The 21,955-nt window shown below is 27.8% G+C and overlaps 3 protein-coding genes across 3 annotated transcripts in view; 1 reads left to right on the top strand and 2 right to left on the bottom strand.

The window, feature by feature from the left end:
* The first annotated feature begins 2,767 nt into the window (after positions 1–2,767).
* LOC112601149 overlaps positions 2,768–21,955 on the top strand; it is a 141,881-nt gene continuing 122,693 nt past the window's right edge. Inside the window, exon 1 of the mRNA XM_025348603.1 lies at positions 2,768–3,343. Coding sequence (XP_025204388.1) covers positions 3,271–3,343 — 73 coding nt within the window. The 5' untranslated portion in view covers positions 2,768–3,270. The remainder of the gene's footprint in view (positions 3,344–21,955) is intronic.
* Positions 12,410–13,832, bottom strand: LOC112601151. Its single transcript, XM_025348605.1, has 2 exons — positions 13,726–13,832; positions 12,410–12,859 (listed from the first exon to the last, which is right to left on the bottom strand). Exons 1-2 carry the CDS (start codon positions 13,762–13,764, stop codon positions 12,476–12,478), a joined length of 423 nt encoding a protein of 140 aa, XP_025204390.1. The 5' UTR covers positions 13,765–13,832; the 3' UTR covers positions 12,410–12,475.
* LOC112601150 lies at positions 19,105–20,115 on the bottom strand. Its single transcript, XM_025348604.1, has 2 exons — positions 20,008–20,115; positions 19,105–19,588 (listed from the first exon to the last, which is right to left on the bottom strand). Exons 1-2 carry the CDS (start codon positions 20,041–20,043, stop codon positions 19,175–19,177), a joined length of 450 nt encoding a protein of 149 aa, XP_025204389.1. The 5' UTR covers positions 20,044–20,115; the 3' UTR covers positions 19,105–19,174.

Here is a 21,955-nt window from a genome sequence, read left to right as displayed (position 1 = left end):
ATATTTTAAATCAAGCTTATGTAAATTGTAATTTAGCTACAATACAATTAGGTGCCAATTATTTTCACAAAATTTATTTTGAGCATCAGGATTTGAATTAGAACTTTTTTTTTTTAACAAACATTTAAAGCATATTAAATACAGAACTAGTTAAAAAAAATATAAAAAAAATATTAGGAATTAATCTATATGAAAAAATAACTTCACATAGTTTACTCTTGAATTATTTTCAATCATTCGTATTTTACTATATACTGTATATTTTATATATGTCTAGCGATTATTACTCATAAACAATTGATTAACATACTAATATTATGGTAAAACGCACAATATTAAAACGTATTATTAGAAATAATTAAATATGAATTAAAAATTTATAAAATATAATAATGCTTTAGATTTTGTCGAAGTTGAGCGAAAGGAATTTATTGCGATCTTATAAATAGTGTGTGCATTTATTTATTTATTTATTTATTTATTTATTTATTGTATTTCATCACGTTTTGGAACAGTCAATTCACTTTAATAATCAACTTTGAGGGTCTTCGATCGATTAAGTACATAGTGGGGTTAAATTACCAGCACATTTCTATATAATTGGGAAAATACAATAAAAATAGACGGGAAACCCTAAATTAACCATGCGTTTTAAATAAAAATGCATACTTTTTTTCAATTTTAATAACTTAATTCAGGAAAATAAATCGACGCTGCAGGATTTTTAGATGTCTTACTATAAAACAATACAACAATACAAAAATTAGTTTTAGTTTAATTGTTTACTCGTAGTAATATAAACATAATATAAAATATTCTTTGACGCTGGATTACTATCTTAGATTCAAATTTTCGTTCGCATACAAGTATTCATCATTTAAATAAAATAAAGCTCATCTATTCATCCATTTGTCTATTATAACTTGCTGTGTTCTACTCAATAACGATTTTTATTTGAAGACTACTATACACTATAGTAAATAATATGTAATTATTTTTATAAACATAATATTTATAAATACTTATATATTATTTATTCATATAGATAATGGTCAAGGAAAAATATAATAATACAAATTAAATTAATATTTAATGATATTTATTTTTTTCAAGATACTGTGTCTTAATGTTTCTTTTTCCTAAGAGAGACAAATTCCTTATTCTATTTATTAGTATAATACGATTTGAAAGTACTAGCTATTACTTGGAAGTTGATGATAACAGGTATAAAATATCCAAGAAAGCTTTTTAAAAAAAAGTTCACTTTTTAAAGACGGAAAAGTGTACCGATTTCAAAGAAAATATTGCACTTAGTAATTTAGTCCATTATGCCCTGTCACAAGTTTAACATGCAATTACTACTCTATAATAATAGATTCAGGCTTGCACGTGTAATACGACATTGATCTTTCGACAAATTTATACGTACTTCACACCATCAATCCATTCAAAACATTATTAATTATTCTATTGAGTCACTATATAATATGTCAGTGCATGTACTTGGTTTCAGCTCTATGAATAACATGAGTACATGACCCGGTTGTAATTGTATTATGTAAAATATTGTCGGCGACTTGCCCATAATATTGTCTCGGAATCTCATTCAATAATTTCATTCAGATTTGAAATGCATTTTTATTAGTTTCTAGAATCGATTATATAATTATTGATGTTTCGTTTACCGGGATCAGAAATAAAAACCAACTTATATAAGTCTGTATAAATTGTTGCTAAAGCTTCATTCAATACTATTTTAATTAAAAATCTATTATAAAAACATTTTAATCAAACAATTAAAAAAAAAAAAAAAAATGTCATATTAAAACACGGTTAACCACATACCATAAAAAAAAAAAAAAATCAGTGCGTTGAAAATATCCAAATTCAGTTTTCGTTATCCAGACAAACATTCTGTTTAAAACTATTTATTTCAAATTTTATCACAGTACATATACATATTAATATGCGGTAATAATATAATTTACGTACCGCCATGATATTCGAATACATTAAAACTAAAACCAAATCATATCAGACCTTTTTAATTTTTAAAAACTTATTTTCTAGCTGTGCATAATTTGTTAATTGAATTACATTTGGTATTTCGTATATAGTCCAGTGTTTGACGTTTTTATCTACTGTCAGTGAGGTAAAATATTATAAATTTTACGTTTTAATATTATGAAGCACATGATACTCTATTATTTTTTTACAGATAAACTAATGTTCTGACAATTAACTATATATTATACTGTCTGTAATATGGATCAGGCGGTATTATAAAATTAAAAACGATTAAACAATTTTTTTTAATAAATTTAAGTCACGTGACTTTTAATTATTTATTCTCGTAACAAGTCATAGTTATATTTTTATAGACAGCAGTCGAACGATGAACAGTATACGCCACGAGCAAAATGTTCGATTCGGAAACTCAGCTCCGAGAAAAATCTGTCTGCCGGCGGATAATCACACTAATTTATATTATTCTTGGGCTTACGAGCCAGCTAATATTTAAGCGTAATTGATGAAAAAAAAAAAAAAAAAAACATATTAAAAAATAATATTAACGACGGTAATAATTCGGTTAGGAGTGAAAAAAAAAAAAAAAAACAAACAAAACAATCCCACCGCCGCGTACAACAAGGTCGTCACCGCACGTAACGTTCGGTCGCCGCCGGCCGTCAGATGGCGGTTTCTGCTTTCGTCGCCGGTCCCGCCGTCGGCCAACGTCCCTTGAAACGCGTGTGAGTTCCAAGTGCGCCGCCTTTCTGCCCGGACCCTTTGAGCACGTTTTTTTTTATCCCTCTCGTCGTGCCATTCGATCGTCCGTTCCACCGGCCGTTGCCGTCTTCCGCGAGCGTGTGCGTTTTCACTTTTCCTGATATTCGATTTGCGCGATGCACACCGGCCTACAAATCACGCACAGCCAGCGGCAGTAACAATAATATAACTATTACCGTCTCTTATCGAGCACGACGACGATTCGAGTTCGGCCCGTCGTCTCTGCGGGTTCCCGAGCCTCGCGGAAATGAGCGTCTTTCGCGCCAACTCCGAGTGATAGTTAGGGAAGCTAGTAGGACAATTATTGAAAACGATCCGTACTCCGCACGAACCGCACACGACAATTATTATACGATTTAAATACCGCGGTAGTAGGTGACCATCGTCGTTAGGTTACAACGACTGTAGACGGCAGTGTTGTTTTCGATAATAAAGACTCGTCGATTTCACAGATATCCGCTCTAATTCCTCCGGTCCCCAGCTATGGCGGACCGGCGAGTGACGTGGTACGTGGCCGCGGTGTCAGCAATCATAATTTCCGTCGCTGCTGGAATAGGTGAGTACTATTACTGTGATGTAGAGAGACCACTCGACGACGGTTAATGGTGTGTATGAATAGCGAAGAAACCTAAAAACCCTCCGTGTAATGACGAAAAAATTCGTTCGCACAAGTGCATAGAAAAACGACAGATGACACTCCCCTCGTCACGGAATTCGTTAAAAGTTATTTCGAACAAATATTAATAATAATAATAATAATAATAATAATCATAATAATAGTTGTACTTTTATTTTTATTTTCTTGGTCTGTACGAAACAAGTCTGATATAACGTCCTTGTCTTAATAACTTAACTACAGGCGTAATTTTAAAGTTCGAATCGTACAATAAAATTCTGTTTTAATCGTCCGATAATAAAACGGTTTATCGAAAGGTAAACCGACCCGACCATAACAATATTAAGTAATTACAAACTATTTCCTAACAGATGTTCGATAATTATTGTAGCTGCATTTGTACAACATACCAACAATTATTGCGAATAATCTTCGTTGACAGATATAAGTAGTTACTTCGTTACATAGTTTGACTTATTAAATAATCATATATTTTCACGAGAAAAAGAAATAAATATGAGTTATTGTTTAGATAATGCACTGCTATTCAGTGTCTAAAAGTTCAACGCGTAATCCCATTGTGATGATGGCAGTTGAAATATTTGCCGAGTTGAAAGTTTCATTTATTCTTATGAAATATAATTTTGTTTTAACGTAGTTCTTATCTACAAAAAAAAATTTTTTTTGAAACTAATTTCAACTTAAATTTGAGTCAATTAACATTTTAATTAATATTTTCTTTGTTTAATTAATTTATTAGTCATAGCATTGAAAATAGTTTTCTAAATCATAATATTTGTCGACAAAAATAATAATGATTCAACGATGTGTTTATAATTAATTATCCGTTTATTTATGTTTATTAAATCCATTTATATTATACAAAGTCTAACCTTACTTTATTAATTGCACGTGATAACTTTTTTTTTTGCTGTTGTTTTTCTTCTTTTATGTAAGCATATGTGTCAAAACAAATAAAAATAGTTTAGCAATGATGCTTATCTAGTAAATTGTACGTATGAGAAACAAATTATAAACAATAGATTAAATTGGTATTAAACATTAAACTTTAAATCGAGAAAGAAATTGCATTCATGTTAAGTCTTATCTTTTTTTCCTATTTTTTTCCAAGACTCCAGGGACTATTTTCTCAACTGGAATTCAGGGATGTAAACGATTTGCGATTTAGATCCACTTTTTCTTTTTTAAATGTCTTTTATATCAATCGTTTTTTCACACCCTTTTATTTCAAACGTTTTGGTTTTACTAACCGGAATTTAATATTGATTTAATTTAATCAAAATAGTACGGGACATTTGGTACAAGAAAATCAATACAAGAATGGTTTTATTTTTAAATCGTTAATTTTTTTTTTTTTTCATATTCAATGTATAAAAACATGAAATGTTACGGCTTAGAATAGTTTTTCCGATGTGGCATACTTATTAATTTACTGATTATTAATAGTGAATAATAATCACTATAATAATTACTATTAATCTTTAATGGAACATTAAAATCACGTTATAATATTTTACGCTACACGGTGACAGCATTTGACAAACCATGTATGGATCGTAGAAGTTTTAATCATAACGAGTTTAGATGTAAAGCCGTTCAAAAAGGATTTAAAAAGAAAAACCCGATTACATCGGTCTTAAGCCTAATAAATACATAGCATAATACATAGGTAGAAAAGGTACAACTTATATGTTACCGAGATTATCACAAAAATCGATCGTTCTTTTTAGTCGAATGAACGGGCTTAGTATTGTCGTCGTGCGCGTTCCTCTGAACGTGGAGGTTGGTGTGTGCTCTACAATGTTAACGAATCGAAATTAAACGAAAACGATTTCGTCACGTACAGTCTATATTAATGTATGTACACAGTAATAAAAAAAAAAAAAAAAGATACAAATTTCATTAAAAGGCTGAATTGTATCTTTCGAGAAAAACTAATGTCCAATGACCGGTAATGCACTGTATTGTTATTTCTATGACGTGGTGAGAGAACGAACTCGAACGCAGCACCGGGGCACGCGACGACCGCCGCGATCTTGAACAGTTTAATATCCGACAAACTTGAGCGCATGACACGTGTCGGCTTGCCGAGATGGCGTTTATTATTATGAACGTGGTGTGAGCTTCTAAGGATGATAATAATAATAATAATTTTGTATTACACTGTACGGCGGTAGATGATAATGATTGACTCGGTGGCGCGTATGCACATGGTATGACGTATAATAATAATTAAAGACGAGACACGTGTTCGGCGGAGTTTTCGAAATCCGTCGGCGCACGACTTACAGTTTATGCGTTTTCTCGTACGTCGTTAGCGGATTTTTACTCTCGGTCGAGTCCGCGTGTCTGGATGACAAGACGCGTTTATTGAAACGCGCATAATACGGCCCGCTGCAGCGGAGCAAAACCGTCATCGCAAAGAGTTTCGTAGTCCCCGAAAACTTTGGCGCGACATTGTTCTACTCATTCGAACGAACGAACGAACGAATTGATAAACGAATGGTAATATCATAATAATAACGGCATTTCGGGTAATGAAAGCCTTTTGTTCTCGGGGGCCGGCAGTATATAGTTTCCGCGCGTCGTCTGCAACAAAACTACCGAAGAATATTACGGTTAGGTATATAAATATACGTATATACATATTATTATTATTATTATCACTGTTGTTGTGTACGAGTTTTGTTCCTCGGCGTCATAACTATATATTAGACGCACGTATTATTTAGTTTGAACACTCGTCGCCGCGGTGGATAAATAGTCACGAGGACGTTGGAGATCACGGAGACAAGGGGGTCGAGTACGGTGGTAAGTTTACAGAGCCACGGGACGAGTAAATGGTTTTTTTTTTTTTTTTATCATTGACATAAATATAAAAAAGCACGATAAATATGTGCCGGGAAAACGTCGTTTTCACGTGCGCGCACGGTAAACGGCAGAGTGATTTAAGAGACACTCTGGCGCACCACCCCGGCCGAACGGTTTTCCCGTCGACGGGGTCGGAAAACTTGTTACCTACTACTCTCCGACCGCGTACGACGACGACATATCGTACAAACGCACAGTACAACAATATCATCATAATTATTTTAGTTCACGTAGAGTGCGCGGGTCCGGGCTGCCACATGGGTTTATCACGCGTTCCGGTAGTAAAAATCTCTACCGATATGTTCGGCACGTTGTAATGTTATTTTAATGTTATTGCGTTCCCCGTGCAATAATTCTTGTTGAAATCGAACGGGGCCGCGAGCCGTTTTGCTAATTAGACGACCGCCGGCTATGCGTTTAACAGCCGTTATTGGTCCGGTCTAAAAGGCACGTTAATAATTACAATAATAATAATAATTAAAAAAAAAAAAAAAAATAAACAGTATATCTATTTGAATCTTTTAGTTTAATCCGTCCGTCCACGTATTATAGCTGTAGCGATGGTGGTTGTGACATGGAGGTATACGAGAGTAATTGTGGTGGTGGTGGCGGTGGTGGACATTGCCATTTCTTGTTTATAAGGGAATTATACCTGAATTATCGTGACGGTCGATCTTTAATTACATCAACCAAACTTATTATTATTATTATTATTATTTTTTTTTTTTTTTACTGTTATTATTTTTATCTTCAACTCTCTGACCCATATATACGTCGGTTTTAGTGTAAACAGCTGTCATCCACATAATTAATATAATTGAATGGGACGGGTTTTAAAAAGTACGCTTTATTTTTGTTTGATGTTCAATTACCACGAATTAAAAAAAAACTATTTTCATCAAATATATGTATACATACATATCTGACATACACGTAATGTACCTACATTGTACATCGGCGTGTATACACTTTATGCAACGCTTTTTTCAGTTTAACATAACCGAAACCTTAATTTAACGCAATCGCCGTTTGGGCGTATTAAGTTTACGTTCCTGTACATATAAAATCAATAAAAAAGGAACAGTTTGTTTTTAATTAAAATATCCATAAAAAATAAATAAGTACCTACGCATCATTTCTGTGAACCTTTCGTATACTTTGTAGCTAAAACGGTACTTAATCAAAAAAAAAAAAAAATTAAAAAAAATTAAAAATAAATAAATAATAATAATTTTCTTAATTGTTTTATAACTAAAATAATTATACACGAGTAATGAGGTAATGAGCACACGTACGTATAATCGGTATCCGGGAACCAGCGTTCGAACTTAATCAGTTATCAGTTGTTATCACGCACGATGGGGGGGGGAATAAAATATACGAGATATATGAAATACGTACGCGGTACAGCGCTCCGATACGTATAATGGAGTCTCCGGGGTGCTTTAAATTGTTGTTGTCTACATAGCATAAAATAAACACACATCTTACACGGAGAGTCGTCAATTATCATTCGTCATTACGACGTGCGCAGTACTATATCGTTTCGTTTCGTAATAATAATATATGATAGTGCATACCTACACCCTATACGTATAATAGCCGATACACAATAACGCCATGATATGATGCGATATTCAAATGTAAACCGTGACGACGAACACTGAATGATAAAAACGGACAAAAATGTGTGTACGCCGCCACAAAAACCGTCGAACGCGATCGATATTATATAATATCGTTGTTAGGTATAGGTATATTAATATTATCGGTTCGCATCCGCGTCGTCGTGTTAAACGTTTGTAATAACATTGTCACGACCGAGCGTATGTCACGCGGCATATCCGGACGGATGTGGCTTGTTATAATAATATACCTACCGTTCTGCGCCGTATTAACACCTGGCGATAAAATTAATCCGACGCAATACCGATAGCAATTACACGGGGTTCGCGGCCGGGTCCGCCGGGGCTTTGAACAACAACGATTTGTCCCCGGAATGAGCGCGCGAAGAACAAGCGATTGTAAACATAATAATAGTAATTATTGTTATTAAAAAGCGACCCCGTACGCGAGCGCCCGAACGTCGAACACAATAAAATCCAAAAATCCATTATTGCACGGCTGAATAACGGTCTTTATCAATCGGCGAAAACCAGACTATAAACACTCCGTTGCGTTAAACCCGCCCGGGCACTTAATAATAATAATAATAATAATAATAATATGCATTATGCGCTGAAAGTTGTACGCGTGAATATTAATATAATATTATGCGTAGGTTATACCTTCGTATATATACTTCAGTATTTGTCCGCGCTATACGTATATTATAATACACCGCCGAAAGATAAATTTCAAGGGACTTTATTATAATATAGCATAACACAGTGTAATGTACGAGCGAAATATTGTGCTGATGCGTCTCCGCCGCGGTTTAAACGCCATACCGAAATCAAAGACATAATAATATTATACAATATTATATTTTATCCACAGTACGGCATACAGTGTTGTGTTGTAAAAATAACGACCCGACTAAACCATCCATTAAGTCATATTGGTAATTTATATCATACGCGAGATAATATTATTACGTTCGTTATGATTAATTACTGCGTACGAACTTACTTAATATTATATGATATCAATGGTACTTCACTTTTTCTTTGTGCTGCCACCCCCCTCCCACTCCTACCACATACACAAATACACACATAATCACACCCATGCACTGTATTTGCAAAACCAAAACGTGACATTAGAGTTATTAAATTAATAATAAATAAAACCTAACACAAGTTTTCTTTATTTGATCAATTCGTTCGTTTAATTAAATCTAAAATAGAATCAAAAATCGATTTGAAAAGGCTTTTATTCAAAATATTCATTGCTAATTACCGTATTCATTATTGTAAACAGTACCTATTACATATTTTAAGTTCATAAAAAAAAATAATACAGTTTGTTGGATATTCAATAATACTTAGTCATAATAAACTTATTATAATCCCATTATATTTTTACTTGTCTCATATGACTACGATATTTAAAAGTATAACGATGACAATTACAAGAAAAAAAAATGATGATAAAACTTGCGATAAAGAAATGTTCAAAAATACGAATGTACGTCAAAAGTAACACATATTTATATTCTAGACACATTATTTACACAGTTTGTATCACAAGTCCGGAAATTGAAGAATATTAACATATATAAGGGAGGAATATATATTCTGACAACTTTTGTCGTCTCCGCCGTCGACTCTACCTATGACAGTTTCTAAAATGTATCACTTGAACAATAAAAATACATTCTATCATTTCTACGTGAAATCGGATTCAAAATAAAATACCTAGTTTAATGTTTATAATATGTAACCGTAATCTTAGTGTACATTTTATATATTTTTTTACTGGTAATGCAGTATTATTATACTCTTTTTATTATTCTTTACTATTTCCATAGCTTTGTTTACCATTAATTAAAACTGCGTTTTATATATTAAGTTTTACCTTTTCATGCGTTTGTTTTCCCAACAAATAATAAACGTATTTATAATGCTAATTCAATATTTGATCTTGGGTAGCATACAATGTTTAAAAAGTTACTACAAATAGTGATAAAATACTACATATCGTTAGTCTAAACATGAGTTACCCAATTATCGGTTTAAATCCTGATATAGTAGAAACTGTAAGGAACGTTGCTAATGTATAGAATGTTTCGTTATCTATTAATATGCATTGACTGTAATTGGTTTTGAATATTAAATATTAAGTATAATTAGTACTTCACGAGCTTAACTGTGAATTATTAATTACACGCAATGTATGGCGTATGTATAATCCTATTAAAATAAAAATATTTTGAACAAGAATAACAATCTTAATTATTGTTTTAAGAATTTCATAAAAGTAAAAAAAAAAAAAACTTTTTTCATAATTATAATTTTATTATATAGTCATTACTATTTACACTTGACAATTTTATTATTGGTTTATATTTTTCAAATGTCTTTCGTTCAGATAATCAAAAAGTTTGATGTCTGTAACTAATTATATAAATAAAAGTTTATACAGAACGATTTTTAATTTTTAAATATAATAATACGACGTATTATTTCGAATCAATGTCATAAACAAAAAAAAAAAAAAAAACAAAAAAGAAAAAGAACAAAAATTATAGTAATTAATACATTTTGCTGATAAGAAGTTAAACATTCAAGTGTTTTGTTTTATTAAGTCATTTCAGTCATAATATAGACAATTTAATTTTTTCACAAGTCATTCGCATCAAAATCAATTTATCAATTTATACTTGAAGATTATTAGTTTATATTTTTCATACATTTTCTTGTTTATATTATCAAAAAGGTTGAAGTTTTCATCATATTATTATATATATATAAAAAAAGTTTGAAAATGACATGACTCATTATTACGAATTAGTTTTATAAAATGATGATAATAATAATAATAGAAATTTACATGTTATCCATTAAAAATTTAAAACACAAGTGATTCGTTTTAATTTGTAAACAATTACAGCCGTATGAACAATAATTTTAAAAATATGACATATTTAATCGATAATAATGGTTTTTTTTTTCTTGCCGTATAGCGATGTTCATATTATGACGACATTGTTTTCTGTCAGTCGTTCATCCAATAAAAAGTAGCTTTAATTCATGACGTCTATTTTAAATTAATTTTACCCGTACAATGAATATAATCATAGAAAAATACATAATCATCATGGTTTTTATACTTATTTTGATGGAATGTTTTTTGAAAATATTCAACGAATCGTTTTTTACAATGTTCCCGATGCGCTGTTTTCGTTGATTATTTATTTATTTATTACGTGTGTTCTAAATATTCTAATAGTTAACGCCAAACGTTATTTGTATTCGCAGTGCGTACGCCGCGTCACGATTGTGTGAACAAGACGACAATAAAAAAATAAAATAAAAAACACATCGAGTTTTTTTTTGACTCCTTGTAATATGGGTATAATATCGTCGTCCGACAACGCAAAAATACCCTTCGGCGTGCGTCCGGTTATACGTGGTTATAAACGGCTACGACCTCGGTCACGCGTACTCGCACTCGCCACACATAATATAACATACAATACGCTGTGCTCAAGGGTTTCGTATGCTTAATTAAATGTAAATATGGTGGCGACAAGTATAAAGTTAGATCGCAAATGCAAACATCTTAGCCGGATATACACTGGTCGAGAGATACCCAGTCAATAGAAGTCAATTGACAGCCGACTAAATAATGCCGGCACCGTATTAGAATAAATTGTGTATGAAAATTCACATCTGTATTGTGCAAAATATATTATTGTATTATTATGTCGTGTCCGGCATGTGTGGTTTTTATTGCTCTAAAGAAAAAAAAAACCCGGAAATGGTGTTGCAGGTGCCCGAAACGACGATGAAAAATACAAGAAAAGATTGTTTTGTGTAAACTATTCGTAGATAAGTGTTACATAATAATAAAATATTATATCGTTTTATTATAGATATAACACTGAACTATATTATATTTATTCGTGTTGTAATGTCTACATTAAATCTGCCCAGTAGATCCATATACATTTTTTTTTTGCAAACGCTGTTGGATGCTTTATGATTCAGTTTCAATTTAATTGTTGATATCATAGTTTTTCGGTTTTTCATAATTTGTCGGTGTTTAACAATAATTGATTTAGATGTTTGGATTGTTTTATTCTGTTGAATTATTTATAATTTTATTAGATCACACATTATTTACACGTCATTCGTTTATTATGGCTAACCAATAGAAGTATAATACCGCTTATGCATCTGAATATAGTTGTATATAAAAAAAAAAGTAAATACAAATGGTAAAAACATAAAACACTAACATATTATATTCGTGAAAAAGTCAAGTACCTAATACGAGTATATATAATTATACGGTTTGTTTGTTTTTTTAAACCTAAAGGAATATAACACTCGCAAAATTTTTATTTTTCTGAAGACATTTTAAAGGAATATAATGTTTTTAACAGAACACTTATAGATTATTATCGATGAATCAATTGTTTTATTTAAATCAAAATCGGTAACGTTCGATTAATAATAATAAAAAAAAAAAAACAATAGCATACATCAGAAAGAAAAATAATTAAAATGAGGGTTATGCTACGATTGTGGGTGGGTTCACTGGTATTTCACTTAGACTTTTATAAGAGTCTAAGTCATACAAATTTTGAGGATAGGCTTGATAGTTGACTGTAGGCTCAAATTCATTTGATGCATGCAGATATCTCATTACTTTTGAGAACCACTTGTTTTTAGACCTGATTAGTTCATTTCTTGCTCGCTCCACAGCAGAATAGTCAGCTCTTCCTGACAAATATTCTTTTTGCATGTCATTTAATTTTTGTGAATCATTCATCAAGTTAAATTCAGCCTCTTGCAAATCGTATAAACTGCTTTTGACTTGATAGAAATCTTGATCTATTAATGCTTCCATCTGTGCATTAATGTTTTGTACATTGCAGCTTATGATAGCTACCACCTAAAATTTTAAATACATTTTATTTTTTTCAAATATTTTATATAATATTTGTGTGTTGTAATTGAATATCTATTTAATAATTCATGTTAAGTGAAATTTTACTAAAATGTAAGATAAATGTATTTGATAAGAATATTGTTTTAAGTTGATAAAATAAAACTAATCAGAAATTATAGTCACAATATTTTTTGATTAATATAGCTAAATTCATGAAATTGTTGACACTTTTCAAATTATTTTATTCTTAGAAGTTCATAAATCGTTTTAATTTAATTAATTATAATTATAAATGGAATACAATATTTGTAATTGGTAACCAATACTGTAACCAAATAATCTTAAAATCGTATAAACACTGTTATTATTTAAATATAATATTTCAATTTTAAATTTGGACCAAATTAGATATTTAAACAAAGTGTAAGGATTTAAATTTTTTTATTGTAGTTAAAAAATTGTATTTATAGATACTTGGAATTTTTAAAATATATTAGTATGTTTTATTTGAACAATAAGATCTACAATTTCAATGTTTTAAAAAAAAAAAAAATAGTTCAATAGACTGCATAAATTATAGTAAAATACATTTTTCAATAACATAAAATATTGGCTGATTGTCTGTAATCGCTTTTAAAAGCAATGATTTATCATTAAATATAAATTTAACGCATACATTACAAATAATTACTCCTCAACGAGGTGCACTTTAAACTTATATTCCAGCAGAGCGGTCATCTACTTTCCCCCGTTTTATTTTGTTTTAATACGTATTATGCACTTCTATAAATTGTAATTAAATTTGTTTTTCTATGTATATATTAAAAATGGTACATTATTTTAATTTATATACTACAAAGAATACATACCACTAAACTGGCGTACATCGACATTTTCTTAAAAGCCATTGCTGGTCGAGGTTCCACAGTTGAATTTTATATTTATGTTAATTTTAAATGAATAAAGCTATATGAATTCTACCAATATATATATACAGTTTATTTTATGTTTGATCTTTTAAATTTGTTGACGCAAGTGAAGTTTATATTATTTTACAAATAAAAAAATAGTTGCATGTATATTAAATATTTTGACTTGAGTAGTCATTTCATTGTTTATACAGGGTACAAAATATAATAACTTAAAACTTTTAATATTTTCAATGAATCCATATATATATATATATTCATTCCTAATAGTGTTTAATATTAGTCTAGAGTTATTATGTTATTTTAAAATAAAAGTTTAACATTTGAACTCAGTACATACAAATATGTATAAATATTTAGTTATATAATATGTTATAAAATATTTAATTTTAGTTTTATTATGAAAAATTAAACATAATTAAATTTTGTAATAATTTTTCATAACTTTTGAAATGGTACATCCTATATAGTATTATACGTATAATATAGTGATGGATGATTGAATGTTTTTTTTTTCTGAACTTAAACATTTTTGTTTAACTAGTCAAATATTAAAATTTAACAAGCATAAACGTCATTGTGCATTTATTTTAAACATGCATGACAATACAATAAATATTTGAAATATGAAATTATAGCTATGACGTGAAATTTTTGACAATCAAAAATCACATACGTATAATATATGAAAATTAAACGAATTATTTGTTTTTTAGTATATCGGAAATTTGAGTATAGTTTTACAGGATTTGAAGCAAAAAACATTCTTAATTTTCCAATAAGTCTTTAAATAGTTTTCAAATATTTTTAAAAACAAATTAAAAGTTCTTTAAATATTCCTTTTTGCTTAGATAAATGTTTTTTTTTTTTTTTAAATTAATAATAAAACATTATGCTGAACATATATTTAAAAATGCTATTAGTTTCATGATTATGTTTATATTTTATTTATTTATTTATTTATTTATTTTTTTTTGTTTAAGTAATAAAAGCGATTAAGAAGACCGCAATCCAGCTTAAAACTGTTTCATGTCCAATTTATAATTTAACTTTTTCAAACTTAAAACTGTACTTATAAAATGAAAACGCTGTATCAAATGTATATAAATTATGTTAACTAATTGGTCAAAATAATAGTATCCTCTGAATACATTTTTTTTCAATAGTGAAATATGCATTACAGTTTATAAATCTATTTAAACGATAGTTAGTTTAATGTGATTGATACCGGGTGATAAGATTAAAACTAATTACTAATAAGTTGTTAGCAATATTATTAGGAGTTAATATATATATATATATCGTTCTATGTATTTGAACAGAATACGTTAATTTGTAATATTTTATTGATTGGTTATTAATTTCCGTTTTTAATGTTATCATTATTTGTAAATATTAGACTTCAACTCACAATTCATAATTTTAAATGGGGATAGATTTGTATATAGGTGTAGACAATTTTGTATCAATAAAAAATTATTGAAAATTGTAAAAAGTACACTAAAAAATACTTTAAAGTAAAAATAAATAACAAGAAATGTATTTTTCTATTATTTTGAATTATGAAAAAGTTGTGACCTCAAAAATGATTTATTTTTTATTTTTATTTAACAAGTGCTGTTGTTGGATGGTCGCTTCATCAAATTAATTATTTATAATTTTATTCATTTGACATTCTCACGGTTATTGTACGACAAAAAAAGATACGTTTAATATGATGTGTTTTTTTCAAACCTAATCTAAGATATATTTCTTAAAGCAAATATTATAGATATTGAAAAATGCCTTTTTTTTTTACCTTACGATTATTCACGTTGTAGAACTAAACATTAAACTACCTATTTATTTGAAATATTAAAACTATCATCAAGTTAAAAACTACAAGTATGCTACTTGCCTAATATGTATAATATGTATTGTTTAAATAAAATCAAATCTTATCATACTTATAAATCAGATAATTTTAATTAAATTTTGCGCTCAATCTATGGTTATGTATTGGGAAAAATAATCTATATTTATTTTTTATATGCAAATAATATGACCAGTTATTATAGAATAGAATCCACACATGATAAATATATATATACGTATATATATGCATTCCATTCGTTAATTAGGAATTATTGGAAAACTTAAGGACGTATTTTCAACATAAAAATTGTATTAGAAAATACATACGTAATAGTAATTTTTTTTTTTTTTTTTGAGTTCTAAGAATTTAATTCAATTCATAAATTATAATAAATTTTGTATGATTTTATCACAATGTACCGGAAATAAAAAAAAAATTTTCTGTAGACAATATTAATGTTATGAAATACCTCTTATAAATACTGCTGTTAAATGCTCATGAATTAATTTAAATTATCATTGGCATTTTGGTATATATTATTATTGTTTGGTTTATAATGGTCAATATTTGAGTGAGTTTTACTCCAATGGTTTTCACTAACACTAATCTCAATGAATTGTTTAGTTTGTTGGCAAAAACTAAAAGTTTCGAGATGATCTTTCGGTTTCGGTACAATTATTTAAATGTGCTTTTTGTTGAAGTGTAATTTAATATTTAAAATACCTTATTCGATAAAAATGTATGTGTTAATAACAAGTGTACGTTTAACTTAAAATCAATAGTGCCAATAGTTTAATAAAATTACGATCATTATTTTAATACTATCAGATTTGTGACACTTCGCATAATATACCATTACTAACCTATCGTTATTATGTATCATTAAACCATTACCTTGGTTCTTTATAGCTTATTATAATAATTTTTCTCATATCAGTTACGTTCAAATATTGTAGCCATGAACACTATACAATGTATCACAGCAGTAATTGGACCACTTTATAATCATTGTCATTTTTTCATTTTTTCACTCAAGACAGTATATCAACTTTTTTTTTTTTGTCCTGTCTTCATAGTGCTATTATAATGTTGAATACATATCATTAGTTATGTGTTTCGTTTTAATTATAACTTATTAATTTTTATCAAATATTATAAACAGTTTATATTAACTCTTACCCTCATTTATTGTACTATGCTAATTTATTTATTTATTTATAGAATACACCCCACTTCATAAGCCCATTAAGCCTTATCTAACCAATGTTTTTCTTAGTATTAATATGATATTTACATAAATCTCCAAAAACAAAAAAAATATTTATATAATAAACATACCGTTAGTATAATATGGCATGAAACATTTATTGATTAGCTAAAATCATAATAACTTTTTTTTCATAATTACACTAATTGTTACTTAAATTATTTATTTAATCATATCTTAAAGTTTAGAAATTTTTTATTTAAAATGCTTAAGAGTGGAAAATAAAATATATACATATTTAATAATATAGTTCTACGTATGGTATGATGATTGAATAATATGTTTTATTGTTCTAGGAATGATAATATTGTTAGTTCTATACTTTGAGTTGATTTTATGATTAGGTGCTTTCATTAAATTATTTTTAGATAGGAAAATCAAAGCTGTTATACAAATTGTTTTTTTGATTTATAACACTTAAGATTAAATTAAATAAGTAGTACATTTTATCTAAAATAATTCCAATTATGTTGCTCTGTATTATTTTTAGATTGTGAAATTTTGTTGTATCAGAACCACCACACGAAATATTAATTATAATACTAGGGGGTAATCATTGTTAATTAATTTGTGTGCTAAACTTTTCATCAATGTTTAAAGATAAATTGTTTTCTAGTATTCAATGTTGCATGATTCGTATATTTTTTTGAATTGTTTAAAATACTTTAATCCAAGAATCACTCATAATAACTAGCACAGTATTGTTTCAGAATTAGTTAATTTTCCATTTAAAGATAAAACATTTTAATCATGATTATGAATTTTAAACAAGATTGGAAACAGTTAAGTGTATAGTGGGACACAGCATATTATTATTATTTTTTTTTTTTTTATTAGTTAGGGTATTTTTATTTAAAAAAAATTAAAAACGTAAAGATAAATGTGATTTTACAAGATTTAAGGTCATTAAATAATTTTTTATATTTTTTTAATTTTTTAGTTATATGGTCTAAATATACTGTTGAGTATTTATTATTATTATCTAATACTTCATATAATTAGAACTATAATTTCATGTGTCTACTATCCCCGCTTTACATGCCAGTTTCTAGTTATATCGAACGTAATAAAAATAAAATACTTTTAAATTTAATGAATAGAAAATATTTGAAATCGGAAATATTATAAATTAGTTAAACAGGTCTAAAACATATTCTTATCTTGCAGTTAATGCTTTTGATTTTTAATTCTTGGCAGTCAGTGATGTATTTTAATCAGAAGATTTACTGAGTTATAACCTTCCAGTCCAATTAAATTATTTATTTTTTTTAACCAACTGATCCGGATCGGAACTTCTTTCGCTAACTGTTAAGTATTATTCACCAAATGATTTTAAATATTTAAATATTCAGATTACTGTTAACACTTACGAGATCAATAATTAACAATGTAAATAAATTACGAGTAGAGTGGTAAAAACAATTTTAAAAGTACTGTTTTTTTTTTTTTTAAGTAAATATATCTTTTTCAATGTGATTTTTTTGTCTCACAAGTAAAGTTAGATTTTTAATGCTTATAATAATAATATATATAATATATTATAATAGATATTTTCTTTTTATATATTTTACAGTTATTTATTTTGATTTAAGAAAATAGTGAATAGTTAAATTTCAAATTAAAAAAAAATAATAATTTCTTAAAAAAAAAAAATTAAAAATAAATAAAAACGAAACAAAAAAATCTCTCAAAGATTGTGTTCTGTCTCTCGATGGTAATAGAAAATAAAAAAAGAGAAAAAATAAATAATAATTGTTACTTTTCAATCAAACGATGTTTTTGATGCAGGATGCAATAAATCGGAGTAACGGGTTTAAAGAAAACGACAAAATAGTTTTCCATTACAATTTGTGTAAAAATATCAATATTTGAAATGTATAAATAAAATTAATAGTATCATTTTTAAATATAAATTATTTATTATTTATTAAACTTAATTCAGTATCGTTGGTATATAGGTAGTATTAATCACATGATAGAGCCACTTTCTAATATTGACTATTTTTATAACTACAATCAATTGGCTAAAGCTCATATTTAAATATGAGTATATAATACATTTTTTATACGTCTTATATAATATATGCTCAATAATAATAAGATGTTTATTATAAATAAGGTATCGATAATAAAAAAAAGATTTGAAATAAGAAATAAAATCTTAATCGTTCAGGATCGCTTAAAAATAAAATACAAGTTTTTATGTTTGACAACATTTTTTAAATCAGTTTATTAATAAAATATTAAAATTATGTAATATTTAGAAATTACATTACAGCAGGGTCGATGGTAATGTTGTCATCCAATGTGATTGGAGTAGGCATTGGAGTAGGCATTGTTATGGGCACTGGGTTTTTATACCCTAATAACATTTTGTAGTTCATCAACGCTTGGCGGTATTCATTCATTTTCTCATCGAAGTGTCTTAGAGCTCTTTCAAATCTGTTTTTAGATTCGTTTAGTTCTAGATTGACGTTAGCTTGGTCTTTGTATAACGTGCTGTAGTCGTATGCATTTTGAGAAGCGAAACATATGTTTCCTAAAGCTTGGTTCAGAGTGTATATACTTTTCTTGTATTCATTGTAGATTGGTGAATCCATTGGATAGTAGGGCATATATGGCATTGTCATTGTTAATGTCGATGGCTGGTACATAACATCAGCGCAGACACAGGTCACAATCTAAGAAAATCATAGAATCCAACATTTTAGTCTTCGGCTGTTGTTTAATAAAATTTAATATGTATTTGTTTTTTTTTTTTTTTTTTTTTTTAATGACGCTTTTGAAAAATTCACTTTAAATATTTTTATTTCTTAAATAAAATATATACATTACAGGCCTTATTATTATTTTAAGATACCGTTTAAAATAGTAATAATATATGTTTGGGATGGATATTTTGTTTTTAACGTTCAAATGAAAATTCAAATACTCTAATTTTAAAGTGTATAATATGCAAAAAAATATCTGACTAAACTAAATAATTGTTCTTACTAATAAAATAAAATGAATAGTATCAACAATTATAAAAATTATATTATTAGGTTAGAATTATCGTAAGTTATTTCGTTAACAATAGTTATTATTAAAATATACGTACCATAGCGACAGCAAAAATTGAAATTTTAACCGTCATTTTGTTTGTTTGTAACAGTACGATTTACTACTGATAGTATAGAAAACCAAAATTGACGTCTAGTGCAGAAACTGTGGGTTTTATACGATTTTTCATACAACGTAATTTCGATCATGTTATTTCAGGTGTTTTCCGACATGATTGTTTCCTGTCAACTGCATTACAGTGTAACAAAACAAATATGGATTATGTTACTCATTTTATATTACTGTACATGTCGTTTTTGACAAACTTCCATAGAACCGAGAACAAATACGTTATTAAAACTATGAGAATTAAATGGTTTTAGTTTGTGAATGGATACAGTTGAGATGACTTGATGGTTCAATGTTATGATGTAATTTTTTGTTTATATATCAAAAACAATGCCATAAACTTACAATCTGTTAAGTGTAGGTTAAATAGTAGTAACTCTGTATATAAATAACATATACATATATATATATATATATATATATATATATATATATGGTGCGAAAGTGATTTGACTTAGATGACTTTCCGTGGAATGTAAATACATGCTGTCATTGGTATCAACATGTTTACATTTTTAAATAAACATACGTCATATTGTATACAAGTTATCATACAGTTTTTACTCAGAATTAATGGTGGTTATCGAATTGACAGTTAGATTGGTTAACGTCAATAATTTACATCAATAACTAGTAAACAAATGAACTAAAACATAATATATATATATTTATATGCAACAAATTATCGATTAACTATAATTTGAATAACTTATTAAATTATTTTTTTAATTCATGTTTATAGTATTTAGTACTATAATGATATAACTTAACGTACCCAGGTATAATATTATATCATTATTCAATAGAATATATTCATAGATATTGCATCGATAGTCAAAATTATTAAAATTTAAAACACTTTTTTTCTAGATTCTCGGCGTAATGTATTTGACATAGAGCTCTATGTGTTTTTATATGCGTTATTAGGTTTTGAAATAGTAAAATTACTAAAATTTCTAAATTTATATGTGGTTCCTGGTAGGAAAAAAATAATATTTATTTGATATTTTAAGAGTTTATTGCTTTTATTATTTTTGTACTTTTCTTTAAAGAACTAGATTTTATTCACAACACCAGATTATAAATTGAATGAAATCGATTCTATTTTTTTTTTTTTTTTTTTTAGTATGTTCTTAAAAAAGTAACGACTGTGAGAAAATAAAATGAATAACATATTATATTGATATTAGACTTTTCTAGAAATAGTCTAGAAATAAGTTTTCAAAACATTTTATCTTAACTAATAATCTAATCGAGCCAAACAGCTTGAAATTAACAGCTACTTAGTAGTTATCTTAAATGACATTTGCGACGTGCCTGAAGAGTTTACGAAGGAATCATATATTTTTATTCTTTCTACAGCTTCTAACAAAGGCCTTTGAATTTTTTTTTTTAAATTTTACTTTTGAAAGATATAAGTTTGGTCTTTTTTACGTCATTTACGATGGTCAATATATTAGATTTATAGATTATGTAAATTTTATCGTCTGTATCTATTTAAATTAGTTTTGATGGTTTTTTATTTTTATGTTATTTCCTCGACCGATACTTATAATCAAATTTATTTTCGCATAGATGTTGTTTTTATACTTTAAAATAGTACCTAAGGTATTTTAAAATTTAATTTTTTTCAGAAGATAACTGATCTATACTTGTTTTAAAAGATAACTTGATTTGTAATTATTACTTATCAGGATATATCTGTTCTTATCTTAACGTGTTTGAAGGTCTATTGCTTAACTTATCTCAGTAAGTTTTCTTTTATTTCTTTCTAATTCTATCTTAAATTCATCAAGCATCACAATATCATTGCATATAACACTAAAATTGTTATATCTCCAACTATTTCAATTTAACGTTATTGCCGTCCATATGTT

This window comes from Melanaphis sacchari, unplaced genomic scaffold, assembly GCF_002803265.2.
Source record: "Melanaphis sacchari strain LSU unplaced genomic scaffold, SCAv2.0 Contig75_pilon_pilon, whole genome shotgun sequence".
Taxonomy (NCBI): domain Eukaryota; kingdom Metazoa; phylum Arthropoda; class Insecta; order Hemiptera; family Aphididae; genus Melanaphis; species Melanaphis sacchari.
This window is presented reverse-complemented; position numbering and strand designations above follow the sequence as displayed.

Bases quoted from the DNA above. Each gene is read 5' to 3' on its own strand.
- LOC112601151 (XM_025348605.1), bottom strand. From the start codon at position 13,764: ATGGCTTTTAAGAAAATGTCGATGTACGCCAGTTTAGTG. The intron at 12,860-13,725 runs GTATGTATTCTT...TTAAAATTTTAG, and splicing joins CGATGTACGCCAGTTTAGTG to GTGGTAGCTATCATAAGCTG.
- LOC112601150 (XM_025348604.1), bottom strand. From the start codon at position 20,043: ATGACGGTTAAAATTTCAATTTTTGCTGTCGCTATG. The intron at 19,589-20,007 runs GTACGTATATTT...TGATTTTCTTAG, and splicing joins CAATTTTTGCTGTCGCTATG to ATTGTGACCTGTGTCTGCGC.